The sequence below is a fragment of the Canis lupus genome, chromosome 16 (assembly GCF_048164855.1).
Source record: "Canis lupus baileyi chromosome 16, mCanLup2.hap1, whole genome shotgun sequence".
NCBI classification, from domain to species: Eukaryota; Metazoa; Chordata; class Mammalia; order Carnivora; family Canidae; genus Canis; species Canis lupus.
The window spans coordinates 48,323,530-48,350,202 of NC_132853.1; the positions used below are offsets into that span (position 1 = coordinate 48,323,530).

The 26,673-nt window shown below is 36.9% G+C and overlaps 1 protein-coding gene across 2 annotated transcripts in view; it reads right to left on the reverse strand.

The window, feature by feature from the left end:
• Positions 1 to 448: 448 nt before the first annotated feature.
• CEP95 (centrosomal protein 95) overlaps positions 449 to 26,673 on the reverse strand; it is a 34,874-nt gene continuing 8,649 nt past the window's right edge. For both annotated transcript variants that reach the window (XM_072781118.1, XM_072781117.1), the window contains 16 exons: positions 24,245 to 24,350; positions 22,978 to 23,093; positions 18,828 to 18,944; positions 18,095 to 18,288; positions 15,733 to 15,845; positions 15,441 to 15,570; positions 14,702 to 14,855; positions 7,464 to 7,603; positions 6,572 to 6,661; positions 5,634 to 5,763; positions 4,633 to 4,802; positions 4,447 to 4,521; positions 3,250 to 3,402; positions 1,531 to 1,677; positions 1,036 to 1,107; positions 449 to 785 (listed from right to left, as the gene is read on the reverse strand). In XM_072781118.1, the coding sequence (XP_072637219.1) occupies positions 609 to 785; positions 1,036 to 1,107; positions 1,531 to 1,677; positions 3,250 to 3,402; positions 4,447 to 4,521; positions 4,633 to 4,802; positions 5,634 to 5,763; positions 6,572 to 6,661; positions 7,464 to 7,603; positions 14,702 to 14,855; positions 15,441 to 15,570; positions 15,733 to 15,845; positions 18,095 to 18,288; positions 18,828 to 18,944; positions 22,978 to 23,093; positions 24,245 to 24,350 (2,084 nt within the window). In that variant the 3' untranslated portion in view covers positions 449 to 608. The remainder of the gene's footprint in view (positions 786 to 1,035; positions 1,108 to 1,530; positions 1,678 to 3,249; positions 3,403 to 4,446; positions 4,522 to 4,632; positions 4,803 to 5,633; positions 5,764 to 6,571; positions 6,662 to 7,463; positions 7,604 to 14,701; positions 14,856 to 15,440; positions 15,571 to 15,732; positions 15,846 to 18,094; positions 18,289 to 18,827; positions 18,945 to 22,977; positions 23,094 to 24,244; positions 24,351 to 26,673) is intronic.

Below are 26,673 nucleotides of genomic sequence, written 5' to 3' on the forward strand. Positions count from 1 at the left end.
TTCTCCATGGAAGGTACCATACCCTGCTGGGTTTTGGGGTTTTTTCCCCTCTCCTATTGCTCCATACCAAAAATAGGGTTGGTGTACCTTGCATGGTTCAAAGTCCACTGTACCTCTTCCCACCTGCAAGCACTAGTGCTCCCTGAGGCCCATACTTTTTGGCCTTCCACCCTTTGCCTGTCCTCTGCCAACTAACAAGCCATATACACAAATTCTTATCTTCCAGCCACCAGATGAAAAATCTACACACATCTACACAGTATCTCACAGGTTTAACCCCAGTCCCCACCTCTGACAAGCCCACACTCCTAGTGCTTTTCCGTATTAGAGATTTTTATTGTTTTTACTGAACTATAGCAATAGGCTTGTTAATTACTTTAGTGCAACTATGACTAATGAAGAACGTGTGCCTTCAGTCCCCCTTTTAAGCCATAAATCCAAAATGGTATACTTTAAGAAAATGATTTTTATTTTAAAAATTTCATAAAGTATTGGAATTAATATATAAGTAAGGCATTTAGAAAGGAGTCTCCTGGTTTATTTACTGGCTCAGTTCTAGCTCTAGCCTAGTAAAGTCCTCTCAGAAACTTCACTTATAAAATCTGGCCTTATGGGAAAGGATTTTTACTGTACTGAAAAGAAGCCATATGAAGCCGAGATCTGAAGCGCTCAGCTTCCAATTCCCGGAAGAAAGCATCGTCATCATTCTGGGTTATCATGTGCTGCAGCTGCTGAATTTCCTTCTCCATCTTCAATCTCAGCTCCCTCTTCACCTTATACAATGTCTAAAAGAGAATTCACATCATCCTGTGATTCACATTTGTCCGGCCCTTGCCTATTTTTGCTCCCCCTCCCTCTTTCAACTCCTCAAGCTTCTGTAATTTTACGAGCTCTTACAGAGACTTAACAGATAAAATTAACAGGATAAATCCTGTGTATAGGGTTAACCATAGGATAAGTGTTTTGAATTGTAGTACAGTTGTTTTCTACTTCTTAAATATGTAAATTGATTATTTCTCTCCTGTTAATTATTACCTGGGCCTGGGATTTCTCTCTGGCTTTGAGTTCCTGGCGTTCTTGTGATATGGCTTCTGCCAGCAATGAAAACTGTACAGAGAGGAAAACAAATGTTTATCTGTAGCCCAAATTTAGTAATTCTTATATATAATGTTCACAGACTTAAAAATCTTTTTTTTTTTTTTAAGATTTTATTTATTTATTCATGAGAGACACAGAGTGAGTGAGACAGAGGGAAAAGCAGGCTCGATGCAGGAAGCCTGAGGTGGGACATGCAATCCCAGGACTCCAGGATCACGCCCTGAGCCAAAGGCAGACACTCAACTGCTGAACCACCCAGGCGTCCCAAAAACCTTTAATAGAAATAGGGCAATATAAAGAGTCTGTGCTGCTAGCTTACTGTGAATCATCAGGCTAACCTATATAGTGACAGGTTCTGAGTTAATAACAGACTAAGCTGCCGGTGGTAAGGATTAAGCACATTAGAATGTGAACCAGCAACAGTGAGCCTACCTGGTCTTTATAGTAGTTCTCCATTGAGTCCAGTTCATTCTGGTGCTGTCTCTTTTGTTCAGCTCGCTTTTCTTTGGCATAGTTTCTTAAGTCTCGTAATCTCTGCTTCTGAATCTGTAAACCTTCTTCAAACAATTTCTTAAATATCTGTTTAGTTAGAAAAATAAAGTTATGCTGAACTTTCATGGAAGAATATAAACATTTTGTCCAACTATACTGATTCTATTTCACAAAGTCTTCAGTATCAGCCTGAGATATAATCCACATACCATAAAATTCACCCTTTTAAGAGGTATAATTCAATAGATTTTTGTATATTCAAAGTTGTGCAACCATCATCATTTCAGAAAGAAGCCCCTATACTCATTAGCAGCCACTCTCCCATCTACCTCATCCCACCTACTGCAACCACTAATATACTAGGTCTGTAAATTTGCCTATTCTGTATATTTCATGTAATCATAAAATATGTGGCCTTTTGTATTTGGTTTCTTTCACTTAGCATGTTTTCAAGTTTCATCTATATTGTAGCAAGTATCAATACTTCATTCCTTCTTATTGCCACGTAATATTCCACTGTATGGGTATATCACATTTTGTTTATCCATTCATCAGTTGACAGGCCTTTGGGTTTTTTCCTCTTTTTATGTATTATAAATAATGCTGCTACAGATAATTGTACATAGGTTGTATGGATATATACCTAGCAGTGAAATTACGGAATCATAGGGTAGCGATGGTAACCTTTTGACGAACTGCCAGACTGTGATCTAAAGTGGTTGCATCATTTTGCGAGCCCTGCATGAGGGTTGTAACTTCTCCTTATCTTTGCCAACACCTGTCTTTTATTTCAGCAATTTTAGTGAGTGGTTTCCCACTGTGGTTTTGATTTTGTACTTCCTTAATGACCAGTGGCATTCAGCATCCTTTCCTGTATCCTCAAATTCTCTAATGCTTTCAGAAAACAGTTCTCAAGGAGCCACGTATACAGAGGAAGAACCGCGGCCAGAGAAGAAACAAATGGTGCATTTATACATGTGCACAACTAAGGGTGAGGTGGTTATCATCGAACTGGGCCAGAGGAAAACAAATTATTCAAAGGATTTGGATATGCTGGTTTTCCTTAGAGCCATGCATTCATCAGTATTACCTTAGTCAAGTAACTTCACCTCACAAAGCCTCAGTAGTAGTAGTATGGTCTAGAAATGAGGATGGATGATAGCAGTGGCCCAATTAACTAATTACCTTAATGTTTTATTCTAGAGATGAAATTTACTGCCAGTTTGGAATCCCAAAAGATTAAGCATTTCAGCCTGATTAGGATGAGACAACAAATACCTTGGAGAAATACTTCACAGCGCATCTGTCCCACACTCCTTTCTCAATTTTATGTGGAATCCAGGTCATCCAGTCACATCTTAAGTCCCTGTCCCTTCTAACAAACTCCCAAACCCCTTGAAGCAGTTGTACTGGGGAACAAGTGCAGGAGGTCAGAGGAACTAAGGCCTCACATTCAGATGAAAGCACTGGAGACAGAGTAGACTGAGTACCATGCAGATAATAAAATGAGGCACGGACAAGTCAAAACTCTCATAGGATGCATCTTAGGTCTTGCATTTGGATTTTGGATTCAAATTGGGAAGGAATTGCAAAGTAGTCCTGAAAGCTAACAGATAGAATTCATCCATCTGACAGGATTGGATAAAAAGCTGTATTTACCATTTCTTCCCGTGTCCTCATTCTCATCATTTTTGCACGCAACTGAACTCTGTAATCATCGTAGTATTTCCGGGCACGGACAATCTGCTGCCTATTTTCTTTTATCTTTGACTGTGTCAGCTTTTGCTTATGAATGCGGTCCTTGAAGTCTTGCTGGGAAAGGGAAAAAGAGGTAAGAACAAGACAGATTTTGGCATTCTTAGCTGCGCCAGTCACCGTCACAAGATCTTCAAGGAGTAGCCAGGCATGCAGGGCCAGTGGCCTATCACCTGGGCATAGACTCTATAAAACTGTCGGCTCCCAGAAGCCTTCTAGCCTTTGGTAGGTTCATCGCCAGTCCAAAGGGCTGCCCCAACAAGCCCCCACTGCTACAGGTGATCTTGGTGGAATTTGAAGATCTCATCTTCACATGTCCCCGACAGGGTCACCAAAGCCACACTCAGATGCCAGCTTAACAGGAGTAGAAAAAAAGGCATTCCGACTTTCAAGCAAAGCTGTAGTTCCACCAAGGGTATTTATGTCAAAACGAAGGAAATTAGACAATATCTTATAAAGTACTGAGAGTGAAATCTGGTCATGTACATAAAGCCCTCAACAAGCTGTTCAGACTGATACTTTTTTTTTCCCTAATAGTTTTCAAATGGCTTCCTCCTCTTTCTCTGGAACTGCTTAGGAATATAGTTCTTACTGCTTATCTCAACCAAGAGTCTTAAAATCTCTTCTAACACCGTCTTTGACTTCTGTCCTCTTCATTATACTGAGGAGAAGATGTGCTATGTACAATTCTCAATCCAAATTAGAAGGGATGATGATAAACTAGCTCAGCTCTATACTTATGATCTAAGAAGATCAGAGCAGACAAAAAGCATTAGCTTACAACCACTTGGTACCTCGAAGTTGCTGTGGAAGTAGAGACAGACCTGAATTAAAATCTCAACCCTGCCTCTTGCTGATTACAGTGGGACCAACCATAAGTTAGCATCTCAAAGAAAACATCTCCCATTATGTTACTCGACCAAATGAAGCTGTATATGTAAGCACCTTTGCCCCTCATCAGTTTTGGTTACAGCTCTAGATGCTTCCATAGGCACCTGTTAAAGGCAAAAGTCTCTGGGACTGTTACCCAGCTATATAAATACAAGTCATTAACACAACTTACAAATTCAAAATTATTAACACAACTTGCTCTTAACATACCAATCTCTTGTTGTGTTCATATTCTTTCTTGACAAGTGCAGTAAGGAGGTCATGCCTTTTTAAGGCTGCTTCTATCTTTAAAAGGGACAGAAAGGAAGAACGTTAATAATGCTATTCAACAGATTCTGAAGGATAAGCTCTTCTCCTGATTTATATTCCTAAGCTTGTAATTGACAGTTAACTTACTTCATCCTGGAGTTTCTTCTTTGATCTATTTTCTCTATATGCATCTTTTCTGAGCTGTTCAATCTGTGTAATTTGCTCTTTCCACATTTTGCTTAGTGTTTGGCCAGAAACATAGAGAAATGGAAACTGCTCCAGCATAAGGGGCAGGAGACTGTGTTCATTCACTTTCACTGTAAGGTCAAAACAAAAAAACAAAAAAACCTCCTCAATCTGAGACAGTTTCTGATGGCGTTTAATAAGAACTCTCATTCTATCTTCCTGATAGAGCAAAGCTTATCTAAGTGATGCAGTTCTGGTCCTGAAAAGAATAAATCTAAAAGTACATCATTAACTTTTGCACTCCTTCTTTGATCGGAGTACTACCAGTAAGGATGAAAATAACACTCAACAGTTCTGACTGATGACATGCTGTTCTTGTGAAGTCCATCCTAACAACTCAGCTGACTCAGCGACTGAGGTGGACGCTGTGTGTGTGTGTGTGGTCAAACACACTTCTCAGCCCTACCAGGAGGCAAACTCTCTCTGATGGGATGTAATTAGAAGGCCAGCAGTGTTTGAAATGGAACCCTGGCATTTCACATGATCTCGTTTTCCTTGTAACTGGACTCTAACACTCACTGGCACCAACTGTCAACATAACAAGAGCTGGACAGGACATCTGCTTGCTTTGGAGCATCCCTTGGGTTCTACCAACTTCCCAGAAACAAAGAAAAGGCAACTAGTGTGAGTGAGCAGATTGAAGCAAAAGCTGGAGCAGCAGGTAGTACCTTATTGTGCCTCTGGTACCAATATACAGGCCTCCTGAAGGTATTTAGAGTTTTAAATAAATGCCTTAACAGTTTTATCTCTCTTTATAGAAATCTAGCATATGGCAGTGATAAAAGGGGAACTTTCTCCAGCTCACTGGTGGATGTTAAGTTTTCAGTGCTGTGTCCTTGGAATGTAGCACACACTTTCAAAGTATGCCAGTTTTCCATAAAGTACAATTTTGTGGTTCTTACTTGGAACTGCTTTATTTGGCTTTGGCAAGCCACCTCTTGGACTTGGAGTTGTGGTTTTTCTGGAGTAAGTCTTCCAGGGCTGACTGTGTTTTGGAGTTCCTTTATGAACAGCTTCTCTGTATATTTTTTCCTTAGAAGCAGACAAAGAACAGAAATGAGAGAAATCGAATAACTCTTTAATATATTATCTTAAATATTACATATTGACAAAAATAGCTAACTAATCCCCAACCAAACACTTTACTTCAAATTTCTAAAATCTGGTTAGTGTTTATCTACTCTAAGTTAAAAGCATCTTTTGGTTTCTGGCAACCCTTGGAATTTGAAAAAGCACTGAATCTTTTTTGAGTTTCAGAGTCACCATAGTCCCACATCCTCAATACAACCACTAATAATGTTTTGATGTACTGGCTTCTTTGACAACTTTTTCCATGTAGATTAAAAAAATTCTTAAATCATGTTTAGTTGTAACCATACTGTATTTTATATCCTGTTTTGTTCATGAACATTCCAGCACAAGCATTTTTGCTGTTTTCACTTACTTTCTGTAACCATCCTTTTAAAAGGCAATAGACATGTCTGCTTTGGGCTGCTTCTACCCAGGCACAGAACAGATGAGATTTCTCCTCATTCCCCTTTAACCTGTCAGCCTCAACTATCTTTTAAACCTCTGGTCAACTGCTAAACAGAACCCCTTAAAAACCGATGAAGTCTTGGGTAAGAAGGAAAAGTGCTGGTGTCCTTTGGTACCATGTCTTGCCACATTTTAGCAACGTGGCTACTCTATAAAATAAGAGAAACTCCTGCATCATGAGATGAAATACTAAGGAGATAATGATTAAGGCCTGTTGATTCCTTTTTCCTTTTAAAAAGATCATCTCTGTACTTTCCACTGATCTGATCAAATTGCATTTATTACAGTAGAGACTTTTACCCACTGTTTCCTTCTCCTCATTTATTCCTAGAGATCCAATATTCTCCTGAACTTTATTTCTTCTTAGTTCCCTTTCAAATGCTTCAGTTATTGCCTAGAAGCAGAAAAAGCCATATGACATTATAGTTATTAAAAACATATACGAAATGAAAATGTAGGGAAAAAAATTAACCTAAAATTCTGCCATTTGAGTCATTTTTTTTTTAAGGTCCTTTCAGGCCCCACTATCATAAATATACATTATTTAACAGACATGTAATTGGAGCATAAAATTTTACATAATGCATTTCTTTATTTTCAAGTTTTGTTATTTTGACAGTCCCTTGAATGAAAGTTACATGCTGAATTGAAGTTACATGTTATTATAAAACATCTGAATTTCAGTTTTTCACTATCACAAACTATACTGTAGCAAATAATTTAAGTGTTCTAAATTTATGCTGTGTATCAAAATCCCTATTCCACAGCAGAAAGCCTTTCTTGGTAATCATACATTCTCCATGTTGAATCCTAACCACCTCTGTTCATTTCTGTCTTGGGCACTTTAATCCTATCTATAACTCAACTGGCCTATCACTTTTAATCCACCTCAAATTCTCATCCTCTCTGAAATATCAACCCATATGGATCTACTTCTAAACCCACTAGAGTACTGGGTTATATTTAACAAGGTTAGTTTTCTTAGAATATCCCAAGTTTCATGTTCCCTAAAGGCAGGGGTGGAGGAGAGGGAGGCACATAAAAGCTGTGTCACATAATTTCCTATCATCCACTCAGTTCAAGAATATTAAACGCATTTTAGGGCTTTAATGACATAAATGCACAGTCACTATAATATTTGGTTGAGGGTAAACTGTATTGCCTGCTACCCAATTGTAGTCAAAGATGGGATGTACCTTTGCTTGGAATTGGCGGATATCTGTTTCTTTTGGCTTTCGCTGCCGTTTTTTCTCCATATGGAATTGTGTGTTTTTGTTAACTGGAGAAGGAGAGAGTGAATGAGATCTGCAGGGTGGTGTTCTACGCGTGGGAATTCCTACAACATAGAAGAAACATGTACCATTAGTTCCTATATAGCCAGAAATACTAAGTTGGAAATCAAATGGTTTTTACCTAATCCAAAAAGAATGACTGTGAATGTGCTAAACATGTTCTCTCCTATAACTAATTTGTGTTTATTTGTATGTTTAGTGAGACCAAGTAAACAAATACACACAAATGTATAGAGTCTCAAAAAAGTACTTAGGTTCTATTTTCAACTTTGGGTTGAAAAGAAAGCAACATGTGGAATTAAGTGGAAGGAAGTGGTGGTAGAGAAAGAAAATGTTAAGTATATATATATACATCTTACCCTTATAAAGCAGCATGCTTAGAAGAAAAAGTTAATGTACTTCATCATTTTCTAAGTAGTCCCAATTTTTCCTTATGTAGTTAAGTTAGCCCTAACTCCACAATACTTAAGAAATCTAACAAATCACAAATGTTTTTATGTTACAGTGTTTTTAGTTTTACTTGGGCATCTGCTAGTTGTATAGAGGTAGACTCCATGCCTTTTCAGAAAAATGAGAAAGTCTAAGGTTAAGGAAATTAGTTTGACATGTTTATAAATAAACCTTCCCAGGGAATTCAAATTTCACTCAGCTTTTTTTTTTTTTCACTCTTTTAATTCAAATCTTTCAAATCAGTTTAAATGTAAGATATTAAGGGGGTACCTGACAGGCTCAGTTGGAGGAGCATGCAACTCCTGATTTCAGGGTCATGTTTGAGCTGTGTGTTGGGCACTGAGATTACTTAATTAAAAAAATAAATAAGATATTGGGGTGCCTGGGTGGCTTAGTCAGCTGGGCATCCGACTCTTGGTTTTGGCTCAAGTCAGAATCTCAGGATTGTGAGATAGGCCTATTGATACAGGGAGGAGTCTGCTTGAGAGTCTCTCTTCCTCCTCTTGCTTACTCTCTCTTAAAATAAATAAATCTTAAAAAAAAGAAAAGATATTAAGAAAAACTGACCTGCACCATTTACATGATGTTTTTATGACATCTTACTATGTTCATAATGTACTCTTTTCATCAAAGAGCCAATGAAAAGAACATTTTAACTTAAAATGAATTTTCAAAATTGGGTACGGTACGTATGTGTATCTTAAGTAAGGGAAACATGTAGGTAACTAGGTGAGGCTTACTTTGAGATTACCTTGGAAAGTTTAAGGGAAGAAAGATGAAATGATCAAGAGAAAAGAGTATTTTTGGAGTAAAAAGTAATTCTACTAGATATAGATCCTAGGGAAACCTTTTTTTTTTTTTTTTTTTTTTTTTTAAGTAAACGCTACCCTCTACATGGGGCTTGAACTCACAATGCTAAGATCAAGAGTCCTGTGCTCTACAACTAAGCCCCAAGATTCTAGAGAAATTTTTACACGTTACAGGTTTCTACTTTTCATAACTACGATTTTGCAATCTATAGTCCATCCATGCAATGGATTCCATTTATACAAATGGAGTATATTGCATAAACTCAGATTTTCAAAACAATACTAACAGAAAAAAGTCGTAAAATAACAGTAAGTAAGAGCTGTTACCAGTATAAAAACAGGAATGAGAAGGTTCCAGTTTAACATGGCAATATAAAGGCACCTGAATGTACCTCCTCCCATAGATGCTCTGAATCTACAGCTACATATTGAATAATTCCCTCAGAAGGGAATCTGGAAACTAGCTGAATGACTCCTATACCTCAGGTGAATGAGAAAAAAACCTACATTGAAAGGGGCCTTGGCACACCCTCATCTCCTGGGAGCCATTAAGAACAAACAAGGTAGTTAGGATAATCACAAAGTTTTGAGACACCCAAGAGCTAGGAACATGCTTTAATGTTAAGACTGATCTCCTACATAAGACTACTCCTTCAAGACTGGGAGAGGTGACTGTTTTACCTGGTGCACAGAGACCAACACAGACAGGAAAATGAAGAAAAAAGAAGAGTATGTTCTTAAAAAAAAAAAAAAAGAGAGATAACCTCAAATAAATCTTAGTGAAACAGAAAAAAGGGCTTTAGACCTGATGGAGACTTAAAAACAGTGGTCATAAAGATGCTCACCAAGATCAGGAGAACAATGTGTGTACAAAGTGAGAATTTCAACAAAGAGAAAATAAACAAAAGTACCAGACAGAAGTTATATAATTTAAAAACATACTAACTAAATTGAAAAATTCAATACAGGGGTTCAAAAGCAAACTAGCTAAAGCAGAAGAAAGGATTAGCAAACTTAACGACAGGACAGTAGAACTTACCCAAACAGAGGAGCAAAAAGAAAAATGAATAAAAAAGATTGAAGATAGCTCAAGGGATTTGTGGGACACAATCAAGTAAGACCAATATTCACACTATAGGGGTCCCAGTAGAGAGAGAAAAAGAGAAAGCCAATTCAAAGCAATGGCTGGAAACTCCCCTAACCTGGACAAAGGAAAGAGACATCCAAACCCAGGAAGCCCAGAAACTTTCAAATAAGATAAATCCAAAGACCTCATACTAAGACACATTATAACTAAATTACCAAATTTAATTTGAGAGAACCTTTAAAGCAATAAGAGAAAACTTGTTATATACAAGGGAACCTCCATACCACTCCTGAGATTTTCCAGAAGAAGCTTTGCAGGCCTGAAGGGAGTAATATCTATTCAAAGTGCTGAAAGAGGGCAGCCCTGGTGGCTCAGCGGCTCAGCGGTTCAGCGCCGCCTTCAGCCCAGGGCCTGATCCTGGAGTCCCGGGATCTAGTCCCACGTTGGGCTCCCTGAATGGAGCCTGCTTCTTTCTCCCTCTGCCTGTGTCTCTGCCTCCCTCTCTCTCTCTCTGTATCTCTCATACATACATACATACAAATCTTTTTTTTTTAAAGTGCTGAAAGAGAAAAACTGCCAACCAAAACTTTTACTCAGCAAAATTGTCCTTTGGAACTGGAGAAATAGTTTTCCACACAAGCAAAAGTTGAAGCAGTTCATTAACACTAGAACAGCCTTACAAGAAATTTTAAGGAGGCTCCTTTAAATAAAAGGGTGGTATTTAGTAATAGGAAAGCATATGAAAATATAAATCTCACTGGTAAAGGTAAATATATAAATTCAGAAAAGTCTAATGTTGTAACAGTGGTGGGTAAATCACATATAAATCTAGCATGAAGGTTAAAAGACAAAAGTAGCAAAAATAACTACAATAATTTGTTAATGAATACACAAAAATATGTAAATTACGACATCAAGAACAAAGTATGGGAGCAGGAAAAGTAAAAACACAGAACTTTAGTATGTGTTCTAATTTAAGTTGTTATCAACTTAAAATTGAGTACTACAAGATGTCTTATATAGGCTTTAGGTAACCATAATATGAAAACCTATAATAGATACACTACAGATAAGAAGTCTAGAGCAAAATCATCAAATCACAAAGAGAGCAAAAGAACAGAAATAGAAAACAGCCACAGAACAAAATGGCAACACTAAGTCGACACCTAGCAATAATTACTTCTAATGTAAATGGACTGAATTTTCCAATCAAAAGACAGAGCGTGGCTGAATGGATAACAAAGCAAAACAGACACAGCTACATGCTGACTATACAGGACTCACTTAAGCCTTAAGGACACACACAAAGTGAAAGAAGATATTTCACACAAATGGAAACCAAAAGAAAGCTGTAGTAGCTATGCTTCTATCAGATAAAACAGACTTCAAGACAGACTGTAACAAGAGACAAAATCATTATATAACAATAAGGGGATGAATTCATAGAGAGTATAAACATTTCTAAGTATTTATGCACCAAACACAGGAGCATGTAAATATGTAAAGTGAATATTAACAAACCTAAAATACAAAGGACAAATAGCAATACAACATTTAACAGACGTTTATAGACATTTACAGAACACTCCATCCCAAAGTACCAGAATATACATTCTTCTCAAGCATACAGGAACGTTCTACAGGACCAAGCATATGCTAGGACACCAAATAAGTCATAATAAAGTTAAGATTGAAATCATATAAAGCATCTTTTCTGACACTTGGTATGTTATGAAACTAGAAAGCAATTACAAGAAAACTGGAAAATTCACAAATATATGGAGATTAAACAATATGCTATGGAACAACTAGCAGGTCAAAGAAGAAATCAAATGAGAAATTTAAAAAATCTTCAGATGGAAAAGGAAATATATCAAAACTATGTGATGTCTTAGTTAAGCATCCAACTCTTGATTTCAGCTCAGGTCATGATCTCAGGATCTCAGGATCAAGCCCTGCATAGGGCTCTGTGCTGGCTGTGGAGCCTGCATGGGATTCTCCCTCTCCCACTGCCCCTGCCCCCACCCCCCCCCACTGCACAAGCTTGCTCTCTAAAATAAACAAAACAAAACCCGTTTAAAACAAACAAAACTACCTATGGGATATAGCAAGAGCAGTTCTAAGATGGAAGCTCAAAGTGATAAATGAATACATGAGAAAACAAAAAAGATACATGACACCTAAATAAAGAACAGTTAAGTGGGATTATATCAAAATGAAAAGCTTCTGGAATGAGAAAAAAATATTTGCAAATTAGAGATCGGACAAAGGGTTAATATCCAAACTATATAAAGAACTGCAACTTGATAGCAAAGAAACAAACAAATTTAAAAATGGGCATGGATGGGATCCCTGGGTGGCGCAGCGGTTTGGCGCCTGCCTTTGGCCCAGGGCGCGATCCTGGAGACTCGGGATCGAATCCCACATCGGTCTCCCGGTGCATGGAGCCTGCTTCTCCCTCTGCCTGTGTCTCTGCCTCTCTCTCTCTCTCTCTCTCTGTGTGATGACTATCATAAATAAATAAAATTTAAAAAAAAATGGGCATGGAAACTGAACAGACATTTTCCCAAAGAAGATCTACAAATGGCCAACAGGAACATGAGGAAGTGCTCAATATCACTAATCATTACAGAAATGCAAATTAAAACTATAATGAAATATCATTCTGTGTCTGTTAGAATGGCTACCATCAAAAGACAACAAGCATTGGAGAGGATACGGAATAAAGGGAACCCTTGTGCACTGTTGGAGGAAACGTAAATTGGTACAACTACCATAGAAAACACTATCGAAGTTCCTCAAAAAATTAAAAACAGAATTTACCATATGATACAGCAATTTCATCTGTTGGAATATATCCACAGAAAACAAAAAACTGTGGAACAGATTATCTGCTACCCTATGTTCACAGCAGTATCTACAGTAGCCAAGACATGGAAATGTTAAGTGTCCAATGATGGATGAATTATTTAGCCCTAAAAAGTAAGAAAATCCTGTCATTTGTGAAAACACGGATGGACCCTGAATTACTGTATGACCTCACTTATATGTAGATCTATAAGGAAAAAAAGAAACCACTTACATGTGGAATCTTTAAAAAAGGTGTGTGTGGGGGTGCAAACTCATAGGAAAAAAGATCAGATTTCTGGTTAACAGAGGCAAGAGGCGGCGGGAGGAATTTGATGAAAGTGGTCAAAAGGTATAAACTTTCAGTTATGAGATAAATTAGTACTGGTAATATAATGTACAACACAATAACAAGTTAGGTCCACTGTATGGTATATATGAAAGTTATAGAGTTCTCAACACAAAGGCAAAAAAACCCTTTTTTTCCTTGATCTATAGGAGATGATGGGTGTCAACTAATTGTCATAATCATTTCACAAGATATGTCAATCCAGTCATCGTACAGTACATATACACAGTGCTGTATGTCAACATATCTCAATTGGGAGAAAAAAAAGAGAAAAAAGATCTCAAACCACCTAATCTTATTCCTTGAGGGAACCAGGAAAAAAGAACAAAAGGCCAAAATTAGGAGAGAGAATCTTAAGCATTGTGGGTGTGGGCCTCGATCTCAAAACCCTGAGATCATCACCTGAGCCAAAACCAAGAGTCAGATATTTAACCAACTGAGCCACTTAAGCTCTCCTGAATCCAATCGTATAGTAAAAGGATCACACACCATAATGAAGTGAGATTACAGGAATGTAAAGATGCCCATTTTTTAATTGGAATTTTTTTTTTTTGCTATTGCGTTGTAGGAATTCTTTATATATTTTGGATATTAATTCTATATCAGATATCTGATTTGTGAATATTTTCTCCCATTTGGTACACCGCCTTTTCATTAAATCAAAATTAAAAATACCACATGACCCAGCAATTATACCCAGAAGTAAAGAAATCACTACCTCAAAAAGATACATGTACCCTCCATGTTGACTGCAGCATTATTTACAATAGCCAAGATACAGAAACAACCTAAGTGCCCACCTATGTACAGATAAATGGATAAAGAAAAAAACATACATAAAAGAATATGATTCAGCCATAGGGGGAAAAAAAAAGGAAATCCTGCCATCTGTAACAACATGGATAGGCCTTGAGGGCATTATGCTAAGTGAAATAATTCAGACAGAGAAAGACAAATAATGTATGACCTCATATACGTGTAGAATCTAAAAACAAACTAAAAAATACAGAGAACACATTGGTGGTTGCCAGAGGTGGGTGTGAAGCTGGTCAAAAGGTACAAACTTCCAGTTATAAGATAAGTAAGTTCTGAGAATATAACATCCAGTATGGTGACTTTAGTTACCTGAAAGTTGCAAAAAATCCCATTTTACAAGTTTTAAGAAAAAAAATGTGGACCTATGTGAAGTGATAAATGTTAACTAAACTTCTTGTGATAATCATTTTGCAATATATACCAAATCATTATACGGTACACCTTCAATGAACACAATGTTTTATGTCAATTCTATCTTAATAAAATAAAAAAATAAAAACAAGGATATGAAGATACAAACTTTGAGAGTTGTTTCTTTGAAGGAGGGGAAAAATAGACTGTGGCGAGGAAAGAGGAGACTTCAACTCTTATTTTTAAATGCAAAAAGTGTAAAGTATGTATAATTATTAGCATATGCTTTTAGATGGTGAAGACGCAGGTATTATTATTTTTGATCCTTCTATATATCTTTGAAATATTTAAAATGAGAAATCCAGTCATAGACAAATGGAAGTCCTAAATGGGTCCCTGGAACATCCTTATCCTGGCTTCTCTGGGGAGGTACCTGGTCTTCGCTTCTTTGACCCACACTCCATGATGCTGTCACTGTGCTGAGACAGTGTCTCATCCTTCCCACTCTCCATCTCTTCATTTCCAATATCATCTTCTTTATAGTCAGTCTTTTCTTTAATTCGATCACCCAGGGCACTTTTTAACATCTATTGAGAAAATACAACACCTTTCATTGATTTTAGCAGAATGCACATTGGAAACAGCAGACAGAATCTTTAGAAAGCTTCTTCTCCTAATTAGGCACTAAGAACATTTGAATGCTTATGTATGTTTAGTTTCTGAAGGGTGTGTATCACTGCTATTGGAATATTCAGTTTCAATAGACTTTAGAGTAAATCACATAAGGACTTAATACATTTATTCAATGATACCCCTCAACTGTTAATACTGGATTCTGGGAGTTGAAATCAAGAGATCGAATTTATACCAAATCTGTCTTAGATGTATCTAAAAATAAAAGTTTTAATGTAATCAAGTAGAATGATTATTTTCATCAGAATTCAATAAAAATCAGGATAAACCTGTACCAAATTTGGTTATACCATGAAAGGCCAAGAGATGACTTCTCATCTTGTGTCCTACCTGCCTGATATATGGAACATTTTCACAGTAACTAAGACACAACTAATTTTAGTACATTAGCTTACTTAGCTTTTATCTTTAATTGAAAGATCACTTAAATACTCACCAACTATGGCAGTCTCGCTATAGATATAAAAAACAAGACTTGCCCAATCTAGTTCAGAGAGCCGTTGAGAGAGTTTCTCAGAAACTGCATATAACTCTTGTTCTGTTAACCTCTTTCCTGGCCTCTGGGAGAAGGTTGAATCCCAGGATGAGACTGTAGGTCTGCTGTCATATCTGTAATAAAATGACCACATGACATTTAAGTAGCCAAATGTGCTGTGTAATGCATGCTGTAACAAAGATTTCATACTGGTCTTCATAGCTCAGTTTGGAGAATATACTCTTCTTCAAATCCCTTTGCAAACAGACTGAAAACACTGCAATAAGTAAGGTTACCTTTTTCCTTTGGGAAGCTTCCTTGTCCGAGGGCCTTGGATCTGAGCTGAACAAATTTCCTGTTTGCTATCTTCAGGTGACTTAGAAGTTAAGACAACTCTATTATCTGATTCCTATTAAAAACAAAAGAATTGATTTGAAAAAGCTACAAAGATGGCACATAAAAACATTTTGGATGGGAGGAAAGGGGAGAACCTGTGGGACAAAGTTCAGTCCTTTTATTCACCATGTTTTACTTTTTTTTAAGTTTTTAATTTATTTAAGTAATCTCTAGACCCAATGTGGGCTCAAGATCAAGAGTCACATGCTCTTCTGACTGAGCCAGCTGAGCACCCGTTTGACCTCTTTTTTTTTTTTTTTTTTTAATTTTTAAAATTTATTTATGATAGTCACACAGAGAGAGAGAGGCAGAGACACAGGCAGAGGGAGAAGCAGGCTCCATGCACCGGGAGCCCGATGTGGGATTCGATCCCGGGTCTCCAGGATCGCGCCCTGGGCCAAAGGCAGGCGCCAAACTGCTGCGCCACCCAGGGATCCCCGTTTGACTTTTAAAAAAACACATTTGTCAGGGTACCTGGGTGGCTCAGTCAGTTAAGAGTCTAGTCTGACTCTTGATTTTTGCTCAGATCATGATGATCTCAGGGTCATGAGATTGAGCCCTGCATCAAGCTCCACATTGGGCATGGAGTCTGCTTATCACGCTTTCTCCTTCTCCCTCTGTCCCCGCACATGCTCACTTTATGTCAAATAAATAAAATCTTACTGAAAAAAGAGTCAATAAAAACTGTCTGTAATTGAAATACTTAAAGATAATGCCTTCCAAAATACGAATATATACTCTCAATGTTTTTAACAATTGATTTCTTTTTTAAAGGTTTATTTCTTTCAGAGAGAGCAAGCAAGCATGTGCGTGTGCTTGCAAGTACACAGGGGAGGAGGAGGGAAAGGAGAGGGAGAGAAGTCCCCAAGCAGACTCCCCACTGAGTGTAGAGCCCCATGTAGGGCTTGATCCCAGGACTCCAAGATGACCTGAGATGAACTCAAGAGTTGGACACCCAACTGAGTAAGCCACCCAGGTGCCTCATTAAACAATTTATTTCTTAATCTCAGAGTTAATCTTATGAAGAAACATTTGACATTTAAGAATCTCTTCAATTTCACTTATCTTTTTCTTCTACCAAAGTAAAATTAAACACTTTTTAGTAAAAAACAACTATAATACAATTGTATTTTTAAAAACTTTTTATTGAAGTGTCCTGTTCAAGAATTATTTCAAAATGAGCATTCACACTTAAATGCCACTCAGGTTAGGAAATAGAATATTATCAACAACTCAGAAGCCCTTCTACCATCCTCCCCTAAAACTCCTCCAAATGTAACCATTATCTTATGATCCCTTTTATCTATCCACCCACTCTATCTGAACAGGTGTACAGAATGTTTAGAAAAATGATGGCCACCTAATGCTAATGATACTTATTTCATCCTTGCACTTTTTATGCACTGTTTGAATTTTTAATAATGAGAATGTATCATTGTTTAAAAATTCACCTTTTGCATATATCCCTAGCTGTTCATTTCTAGGAGGATAGGGACAGGATAACTTTACAAAAAGGTTTTGTTTTTTGTTTTTTTTCTTTTCCAAAGAGTGGAAGCAAATAGGCCAAGGTATTAACAGCAGTTCACACTGGATAATAGGAATATGGGTGTATGGTTTTTCATACTTCCTTATAAAAGTTTAAGTGATTTAACTAAGGACACAGAATATGGGTTCTGAAACTAGAATACTGAGTTTAAATCCTGACTCTACAGTTGCTGTGTACCTGAACTTAGATATTTAATCTCTTTGTAACAGCTTTCCCATGGGAAATAAAAATCATACCTGTTCCATAGCTGTTGTGAGTAGTATATTATTCAATACCTGCAAAAACCTAGAACTATGCATGACACAAAATAAACACCTAATACTATTTTCCTTTTTATACATTTATCCCTACTGTCTTAAAGTAAGAACATGTAGGTATACGCAGAGGTAAGGCTTGAGAAATATAGTGCTCATTAGTGGAGTATCCTTGATTACTATTCTAGTAGACCTCTTTAAATTTATGGACTTCGGGATCCCTGAGTGGCGCAGCGGTTTGGCACCTGCCTTTGGCCCAGGGCGTGATCCTGGAGACCCGGGATCGAATCCCACGTCGGGCTCCCGGTGCATGGAGCCTGCTTCTCCCTCTGCCTGTGTCTCTGCCTCTCTCTCTCTCTCTCTCTCTGTGACTATCATAAATAAAAATTAAAAAAAAATAAAAATTAAAAAAATAAAAATTTATGGACTTCTACCTACTCAAAAGCAAGCTTTTCCACTTACCACAGAAAATGCTGTGCTCTCTCCAGTAGAATTCATGGCAGGGGAGATGTGACTTGAACGCAAGTATTCTTTTCCTATGGGACAGGGTGCTCTAGGCTCTGAAGGGTGGTAGGGTGGATGCAAAGGAATAGCTGATCGAATAGGCTCCCCGAGCTTCCTAGCACTTGGAATCACATCCACAGAAGGAATTTCCACTAGTTATCAAAAATAAAGTGGACATTAAGGTGAAACTCTAAAAAATATATCATTTATTATGTATACATACCTATAGATACTAAAAACCTAAATGAGTGGAGGATAGCCACATAAAAATGATGGTTTATCCACAGGTTATAAAACTAGGTAGCCATAACAATGATTTACATAATACTAACTAAAATCCCAGAGAGAACAGTAAGAAATGAGAGTATTTTTCAAATGACTATATTTTATCATTCCCTAATAATTTGAAAACCATCAACTGATAATACTAGTATGTGTATTAGAGATTCTAATTATCCTAAAGTCTTTAAGAGAAGAATATGGATGCAAAACATATGACCAAAAGCCATTTTATGAAATCAGAGCTCATAATTCATTACCAAACATTTACAAATATGATCATGTAAAACCAAAAAGAATCACAGCAAGTATAGAGCAACAAAAGCCTAAAAAGGCTAATAGCAACAGAAACTATCTCAGGAACTATTGTCTCTAACTCATAGCAATAGTCTAACAATGCATTACTACTCACTGTCTTCAGTAAAGGATGTCCTGCTCTTGGACAAAAAACTAGATGAGGGAGGGTGCATTTCTTCACGTGACATGGTTAAGGCTTTTTTGGACTGCATTTCACTGGGGCCATCGGCACCTAGAGAAGAAAGCATTACGTGTAGAATTTTTTTTTTTATTTGCTGAATGTTATACTAAAAACCAATAATTTTTTTACCCAGAGGCTAAAAATCCCAGGAATGACATGATCATTGAACTATGTTGGTCTGATTGCCCAAACTTCCCATTACTATTAATAATGATCAGAGAGGAAGCTCTAGTTCTATAGCCCAGAACCAATTATACAAATTTTTTCCACTTATTCAAATTAAAAGCAAAGGTTCACATCATATTACTTTGCTTTAGAAAAAGAAGTGCCACAGAAATAGAGACACAGATCAAAATAACAGAATAGAGAGTCCAGAAAAAAAAACTAGTTTATATGGTCAATTAATTAATATCCAACAAAGAAGTGAGAATATGAGGAAAAACTGGTCCCTTCAATAATTGGTGGTAGGAAAAGTGGACAGCTACATTCCAAAAGAATGAAACTGGAGTACCTGACACCATACACAAAAATTACCTAAAAATGGATTAAATAACTAAATGTGAGACATGAAACCATAAAACTTTTAGAAGAAAACACAGGCAGTAATCTCTACATTAGCCTTAGCAACATTTTTCTGATATGTCTCCTCAGGCAAGGGAAACAAAAGCAAAAATAAACTATTAGGACTACAAGAATCTTCTGCACAGAGAAGGAAACCATCAACAAAATAATTGGTGAGTCATTTGGATCTTGTGCCATAGTTTGCCAACCTCTGACCTAAAGAAACCACTGTTAACATTTTAATTTCTTTCCTTACAGATATGCTAATGTGCATCTTATGTGATCTCATAAAGTGTAATCAAACTAAGTAATTTTTAATTGAGGTACAGTTGACACACAATATAATACTTGTTTCAAGTGTACAACATAGTAATTTGGCAACTCTGTATGTTATGCTATGCTCATCATAAGCATAGCTACCATCTGTCATTGTATGTTATTTTAATACTGTTGACTATATTTCTTGTACCTTTCATTCCTGTGACTTACTCATTCCATAACTGGAAGGCTATATACCTCCCACTCTACTCTGCCCATTTTACCTATTCCCCCCACTTTCTCCTGTATGGAAACCATCAGTTCTCTGTATCTATTTCTTTTTTACCTATTCCCCCCACCTTCTCCAGTATGGAAACCATCAGTTCTCTGGTCTACTTCTTTTTGTTTTCATTTGCTTTATTTTTTAGATTCCATATATAAGTGAAATTCTTTGGTATTTGCCTTTCTCTGAGCTAGGAATCTTGGCTGATACCATAATAAAAAAGCTTACAGGTCAAATTGTTTTGTCTAATTTTTAAATGCTTATTATTTTAAATCAGCTTTATAAGATTACATAGAAAGCTACAGTAAATTTTTCTGAAATTGAGGGAATATCCACTTTGCTCCTTTAGAAATCTACAGTACACAAACTTCCCACAAACAGAATGGACTTAAGAACCCCCTCTCCAAATGACTATTTACCTTTCTCCAATTTAATGAAAAACTTCACCATAAATGTATTCCTTACTTGGAAGGTCTGAGAATGCACCCCAAAAACCCACTGTTACCAAATGGTCAACTGACAATCACTACAAACAGAAAGATTCATGTTGCACAGACCCCAAACTCCACGCAATTTATTCCAAGATACTGTGTATTTCAACATTTCTGATGCTGATTGAGGTCTTCTTAAAACCAGCAAATACATCTTTTTGTGCTTTCCTTTTCTATAATCCAGTACAATATGGCCATTTTCAGATCAAAATGTTTAAAATATGTGAATCTCCCTATATAACTTCCTAATTACATGAAGAGCATCTAAGATCTAATGTTCAAAATTCATAATATGGTCCATCCACAATTTCTCTACTACCCAAACTGAATTTGTCATCAGTTTGACTCGAGGCTAATTCAGTTTTACCTGGGCTTAATTTTTCTTGATGATCAAGTAACTCATATGCTCTTCATTTTTGATGAAATTTCTCTTAAAATCTCATGCTTAGTTACCATATGGAACTTCTGTCAGACTGAAAGAGATACACTCAAATCTTACCTCATAATTTCGAGATTGTTTTAGGACATATTGCTAAATATGTTCTAAAACTTGTCTACTGTAAGCATTAATAAAATTCACTAAATATCTATATAATAAATGTATGTAACATTTCATTAAGAAAAGGGGGTGGCCCTGGGTAGAAAAAATGGATGAAGATGGTCAAATGGCACAAATTTCCAGTTAAATAAGTCATGGGACTATAAATCTACAAAGAGGATAGATCTTAAAAGTTATCACAAGCAAAAAAAATTTCAACTATAAATGGTGACAAACATTAACTAGACTTCTGTGATGATCATTTCACAATATATGTAAACATAAAATCATCAGGTTGTACATCTCAAACTAACAATGTTACATGTCAATTATCGCAACAGCCCAGGAATCAAAGCCTAAATTAGATGCCCGTAAATGTATATGATGACAGTTAATCTGTAGACTTAAATCCAAATATAAAAGGAAGTTACCATAGTCCTTTATGACATTAAATCCAAAGACCTTAGCCTAGCTTTTCTCTCAATCTTTTTTCTTTTGCCTTAATTGTATTATAATCTGAATAGTTAAAATCTGAAAATAATTCACTTTTTACAGAAGCAACCTTTCTACATGGCAATTGCTATCACAGAACACCATCTTTAAAATCACCATTTCTTCCACCTTCTGTTAATCCTACTCTCTTTCCTTCAAGAAACAGTATTACCTACACTTGACTTTGGTCATCACATTACTTTGCTCCTCCCAATAACAAGTACATGTCTTTGGTCTACTGTCTAATCTGCCAGACTTAGGTTCTTTGAACACTGGAATTCAGCGTCTATTCTTTGCAATCAAAGTATTAATGCTGAGAGAGAGATTTCAGAGATGGTTTTGTGGAATTCTCTGATTTCACACATTAAGAAACTGAAGCTCAGGAAAGATAAGGGCCCTGACAAAGTCACACAGCTAGTAGCAGAGTCTGGATAAGAACTTGGTCACTGGATTCCCAATTTAATACACTTAATTCCTCTCTAGCATTCCTGTTCTTCCATTAAAAAACCCCCACAACTTATTGCGGGCCTGGTGTTTTGCAAAGCTTTGGAATACGAAGATGAATATGAATAATTTTACTATATATTTCACTTATTTGTCTTATTGGCTGCCTCCACAAGTAGAACGTAAGCTCTACAAGGGAAGGAATTTGTGTCTATTGTGTTTACCACTGTAACACCACTGCTTGGCACAGGGAAAACATTAAACATGTGCTGAATGAGTACGGTGGCTACTGTCCCTGAAACTCATGACATACTCAAAATTTCTATGCAATGTGAGAATGCTATTACCAAAATAAGGTGAGAGGGCCACACTGTAGAAATACAGAGCCTTAGAGCCTGAGGCACATGGGGGAGGCTGGGCTTTGTAGTGTAAATTTGCCAGGAATAGAAAGGAAGGAAGAATACCCCAGCAGAAGAAACAATAGGATGCCAGAAAAGAGCATGGCAACCAAGGTAGGGAGGACAGGGAGTAAGATGTCGGAGGACAGCAAGATGGGATGCTCAAAATGGGTCTGAAAGATACTTAGGCTTACTGTATATAAGCAGCAGACTATTAGAAACGTGGCCTGACACCTGGCAGAAAAATTGCCACTGGATGATATACAGGCTTCTTGGTTGAAACCACGAAAAGAGGAAGTCACCCAGTTAAGGAAGCTACACTTAAGGAGTAACCTGAGTGTAAGTGGATGATTAAGTTGCATCCAGAATTCTCTTCCCAGAGTATCAAGTCCCATATATTACAAGACAAACTTGCATCTACCTGCTTGCATTGTGCCTGTGACTCCTCCTTGACTGATTTCAGGTTAACTGTTCATATTTAGGATAATGGCGGTATACTCTTACAAATTCAATTCTAATGTCAAGTTATAGCTTTCTATGTTCTTCTCAACTATAAAACATTCCTAAGTATATTTTTATAGTTAGATGTTGAATAACTAACTGGTATCTAACTACTTACCATTACTTCTTAGAGAAAAAGTGTGTGCGGTATCTCCAAGTCGAATTATTTCACCGGTGGATTCTGTTTCATCTCCATCCCAAGAGGGGCCCAAAGCTTCTGATGACAAGGAGCACCTGAAAGAGTTCCCTTACTTATTTAGGACCTGGCCTAACCACAGAGGGCCCCTACCAAGAAGGACCCCAAGAGTTGCTTCAAACAGCCTACCTATGGATAATGAGACTAATTGCAATATGCAGAAAAAGGGCAAGACACTCCACTCCCTTCTGTTGCTTTTCACTTGCTACTTATCTGTTTTGACTGATGTATGTATGGTGGAAATAACTGTGTGGAAAGTGTCAGGGATTAAATGCATTGGAAAATACACACAGAACAATAAACACTGGATACTCTAGGGATGTAGGAGTAGAGTCTGGGTAGGGTATTAATTTTGCATTAATACCTTGTGTTGTTTCACTTTTGCACTTAAAAAAAGAAATCTAATGAAAATAAAAATAAAGTCAAGAAAGTCATCGTATGGTGATCTCCCTTAAGACATGTTTTCCACGATGTACTATACCTGAATAGGAAAGCACTGCCTGGGTTTTTCAAATCATGACAAACTCCATGAAAAAATGGAGAATCAGACATTTAAAACAAAGCCATAGCATCATATTCAACCTCTAGTTAGAACTACCATCAAATGTAGGATGTTTAAAAAAAAAAAACAAAAAAACAGGAATAGCCACCTCCACCTTAGAGGAGTGGTTTAGCCAATTAAAAGCACACATATGAATGGTCTGCTATACAGTAATTAAAAATTACTACAAAGAGTTTAACAACTTGAAGGCTACTGATGTGTAAAATTTTAAAATGCAGAAAACAAAATTACATAAACAATATGACTAAATCTAAAAAAACCTCAAAAGAATAATACTAACGTATAACAAAACATCAAATAAGTACTTATTTAGTCAAAATGATAGAGCTCATTGTTTTCTACTGGTTTCTATTCTCTGTACTTTCAAGTTTTCTGTAAGGAATACAAACTATTTTGATAACCAAGGGAAAACATTTAAAAGTAAGTAGGTGCTTAATACTGAAAATTAAATATTACATATAGCTCAAGGCTCTTAAACCTCCCTCAGGGGGTTTAAAATATGAGAAAATATTAAAGTTTTCACACTAGTTTTTGCTTCCATTCTGGTATACTGTGTGCCATTTCAATTCTTGGTAGAAGAAAATAGCATAATTTGCTTCGATTAAATTCATAGACATTGAGCACTACCTCCCAAAAGAAACCTTTTTCCATGATGACTTGGATTCCTTAGTACTTTCTGGCTCTTCCAAAGGTTCTCTTAGATGGGATTCTTTAAAACTCTGTCCAGTTTCACCTGTTTAGAATAGATAAACACAATACCAAAAAACCCCAAAATTAATAATGCTATTTTGATACAGGGGTAGGTAGAAGGAAGAATAGTAAGGCACCTCATCCTCTCCTGGTAAACTGGGCTCTTGTGAACTTGAAAGTACAAAGAACCAAATCATCACTTGTGATGAGCACGTACTGAATAACAAACAAAACTGTTGCTTGAAAAGCAGTGTCTACTTGTATTAGCAATGTTTTATTTTTTAAGCTAAGTGGTAGGTCCTTTTCCGTTGTTTAGAACCTCCCTACCTGTAAAGGATGTCTGAAGCAAGAGGATGAGGCTGTGGTTTTAGCCTCACATGACCGTGTCAGCCTACCTCAAGTTCCAAGACTATCACTCTCCTAGCCTACCTAAGAATCAGACTACATCAAGGCTTGGATGGAATTTTCCTTCAGATGATCACATTCTACCCCACATATCAGAGGAATATAGTTTCACTAGTGACAGCACCTCGCTAGCAAAGTGACTTCAGGAGGTATGTGGGTGAACCTTCTATGATTCATATTTATACCTCTGGATATTCCCATTCCCATTTCTAGAGATTCCCTGTTCAAACATCCACCTTCATTTTTTTCTATTTCTGTATTCAACAAACAACATTTTAATAACATGAGTTAACATTCACTGTGCGTTTACTCTCAGCTAGGCTTGGTGCTAAGCTGTTTATGCATACCTAATTTGACCTTCACTACAGCCATGAAAGAATTTCAGATGAGAAAACTGAAGCTTCAAGAGCTTCAAACAATGAGGGGCAGAACGCAGCACTGACTCAAGTTCTGCTTTCAAATCTCTTGTCCTTCAGTTTAAGTAAATGACAATGCTAGCTCAGGTACCAGGAAAGAGCTTCAATACATACCTGATGTGCCTAACAATAATAAATATTTACTTCCCGTTATTAACTGGCATTTTGAAGAATCTGCTCAGCTCTAGGTAATTTTGCCATAGCAACTTGGAGAATCAGACTTTAGAAAATACTGTCCACCTCAGGTACTACCACACAGGGAGATCCCATCTGTGCAACTCCCTTCTAGCAGCCCTAAACTCACCACATTCTACTGACCTCCCCTCAAAAGATCCCTCCTTACCCCCTACCTCAGCATTTCACTATTACCAGACTCACATATAAGTACTTCTCAGTTCTGTGTTCCTCTCTCCATCCCCACGGCCCTATCCATGGCCAAACCACTATGGTCCCTGCAAGAGTAAAAACTGCTGCTGTCAGTGTAAAATTTCAAATTAATCAATCTCCACCTAATGGTAATTTTCTACCTCTTAATCTTGCTGCTAAAATGACTAAAGAGCTACAAAGCATCAAAATACCTACTGGTAGCCTTGAATTAGGTTTCACATGTCTCACTCTCCCTTAATTCTATAATGTTTTTATTGTACGATAGTCCCCACTTATCCAAGGAGGATATTCCAAGGCTCACAAAGAATGCCTGAAACCACAGATAGTACCAAACACTATACACTTTTTCCTGTACATACATACCTACGATAAAGTTTAGCTTCTAAGATACATTAAGATCAAAAACAGCTAATAATAAAATAAAGCTGTTACAATAAATTGGCACAAAAGTTACCAAAATGTGGTCTGTCAAAATATCTTATTGTCTTATGCTCACCCTTCTCATGATGATGTGGGAAGATAAAATACCTATGTGATAAGATGAAGTGAGGTAAATGAAATGGGCACTGCAACACAGCATTAGGTTATTATGACCTTCTGACAAAAACGTCAGAAGGATCATCTGCTTCTGGATAGAAGTTGACTGTGAGTAACTCAAACTACAGAACGTAAAACTGCACATCTGAGGGGACTACTGTATGTATTTACAGCTGTCTTCCTGACTTGAGTATAGGCTTCCTTGAGAGCAATAAACATGGCATGCAATTTTGAATCCTCCCAGAGGATTCTATTTTCAGCATATATTTAACATATATTAAACATTCAAAATACTTCACATTCAAAACACTGAAGTTTTTATTTTTTATTTATTTATTTATTTTCTTTAAAGATTTCACTTATTTATTCATTAGAGACAGAGACACAGGCAGAGGGAGAAGCAAGCTCCATGCAGGGAACCCAACATGAGACTCGATCCCTCTACAGGATCACTCCCTGAGCTGGAAGGCAGGCGCTCAACCACTGAGCCACCCAGGCATCCCACCACTCAAGCACTCAAGTTTTTAAAATAAAAAATACCTTGTGTGGCAATTTTTCCTTCCAGGTCATACTTATATATTTTTAAATTTTTTCAACAACAATGATAAAAGGTAGAAAACT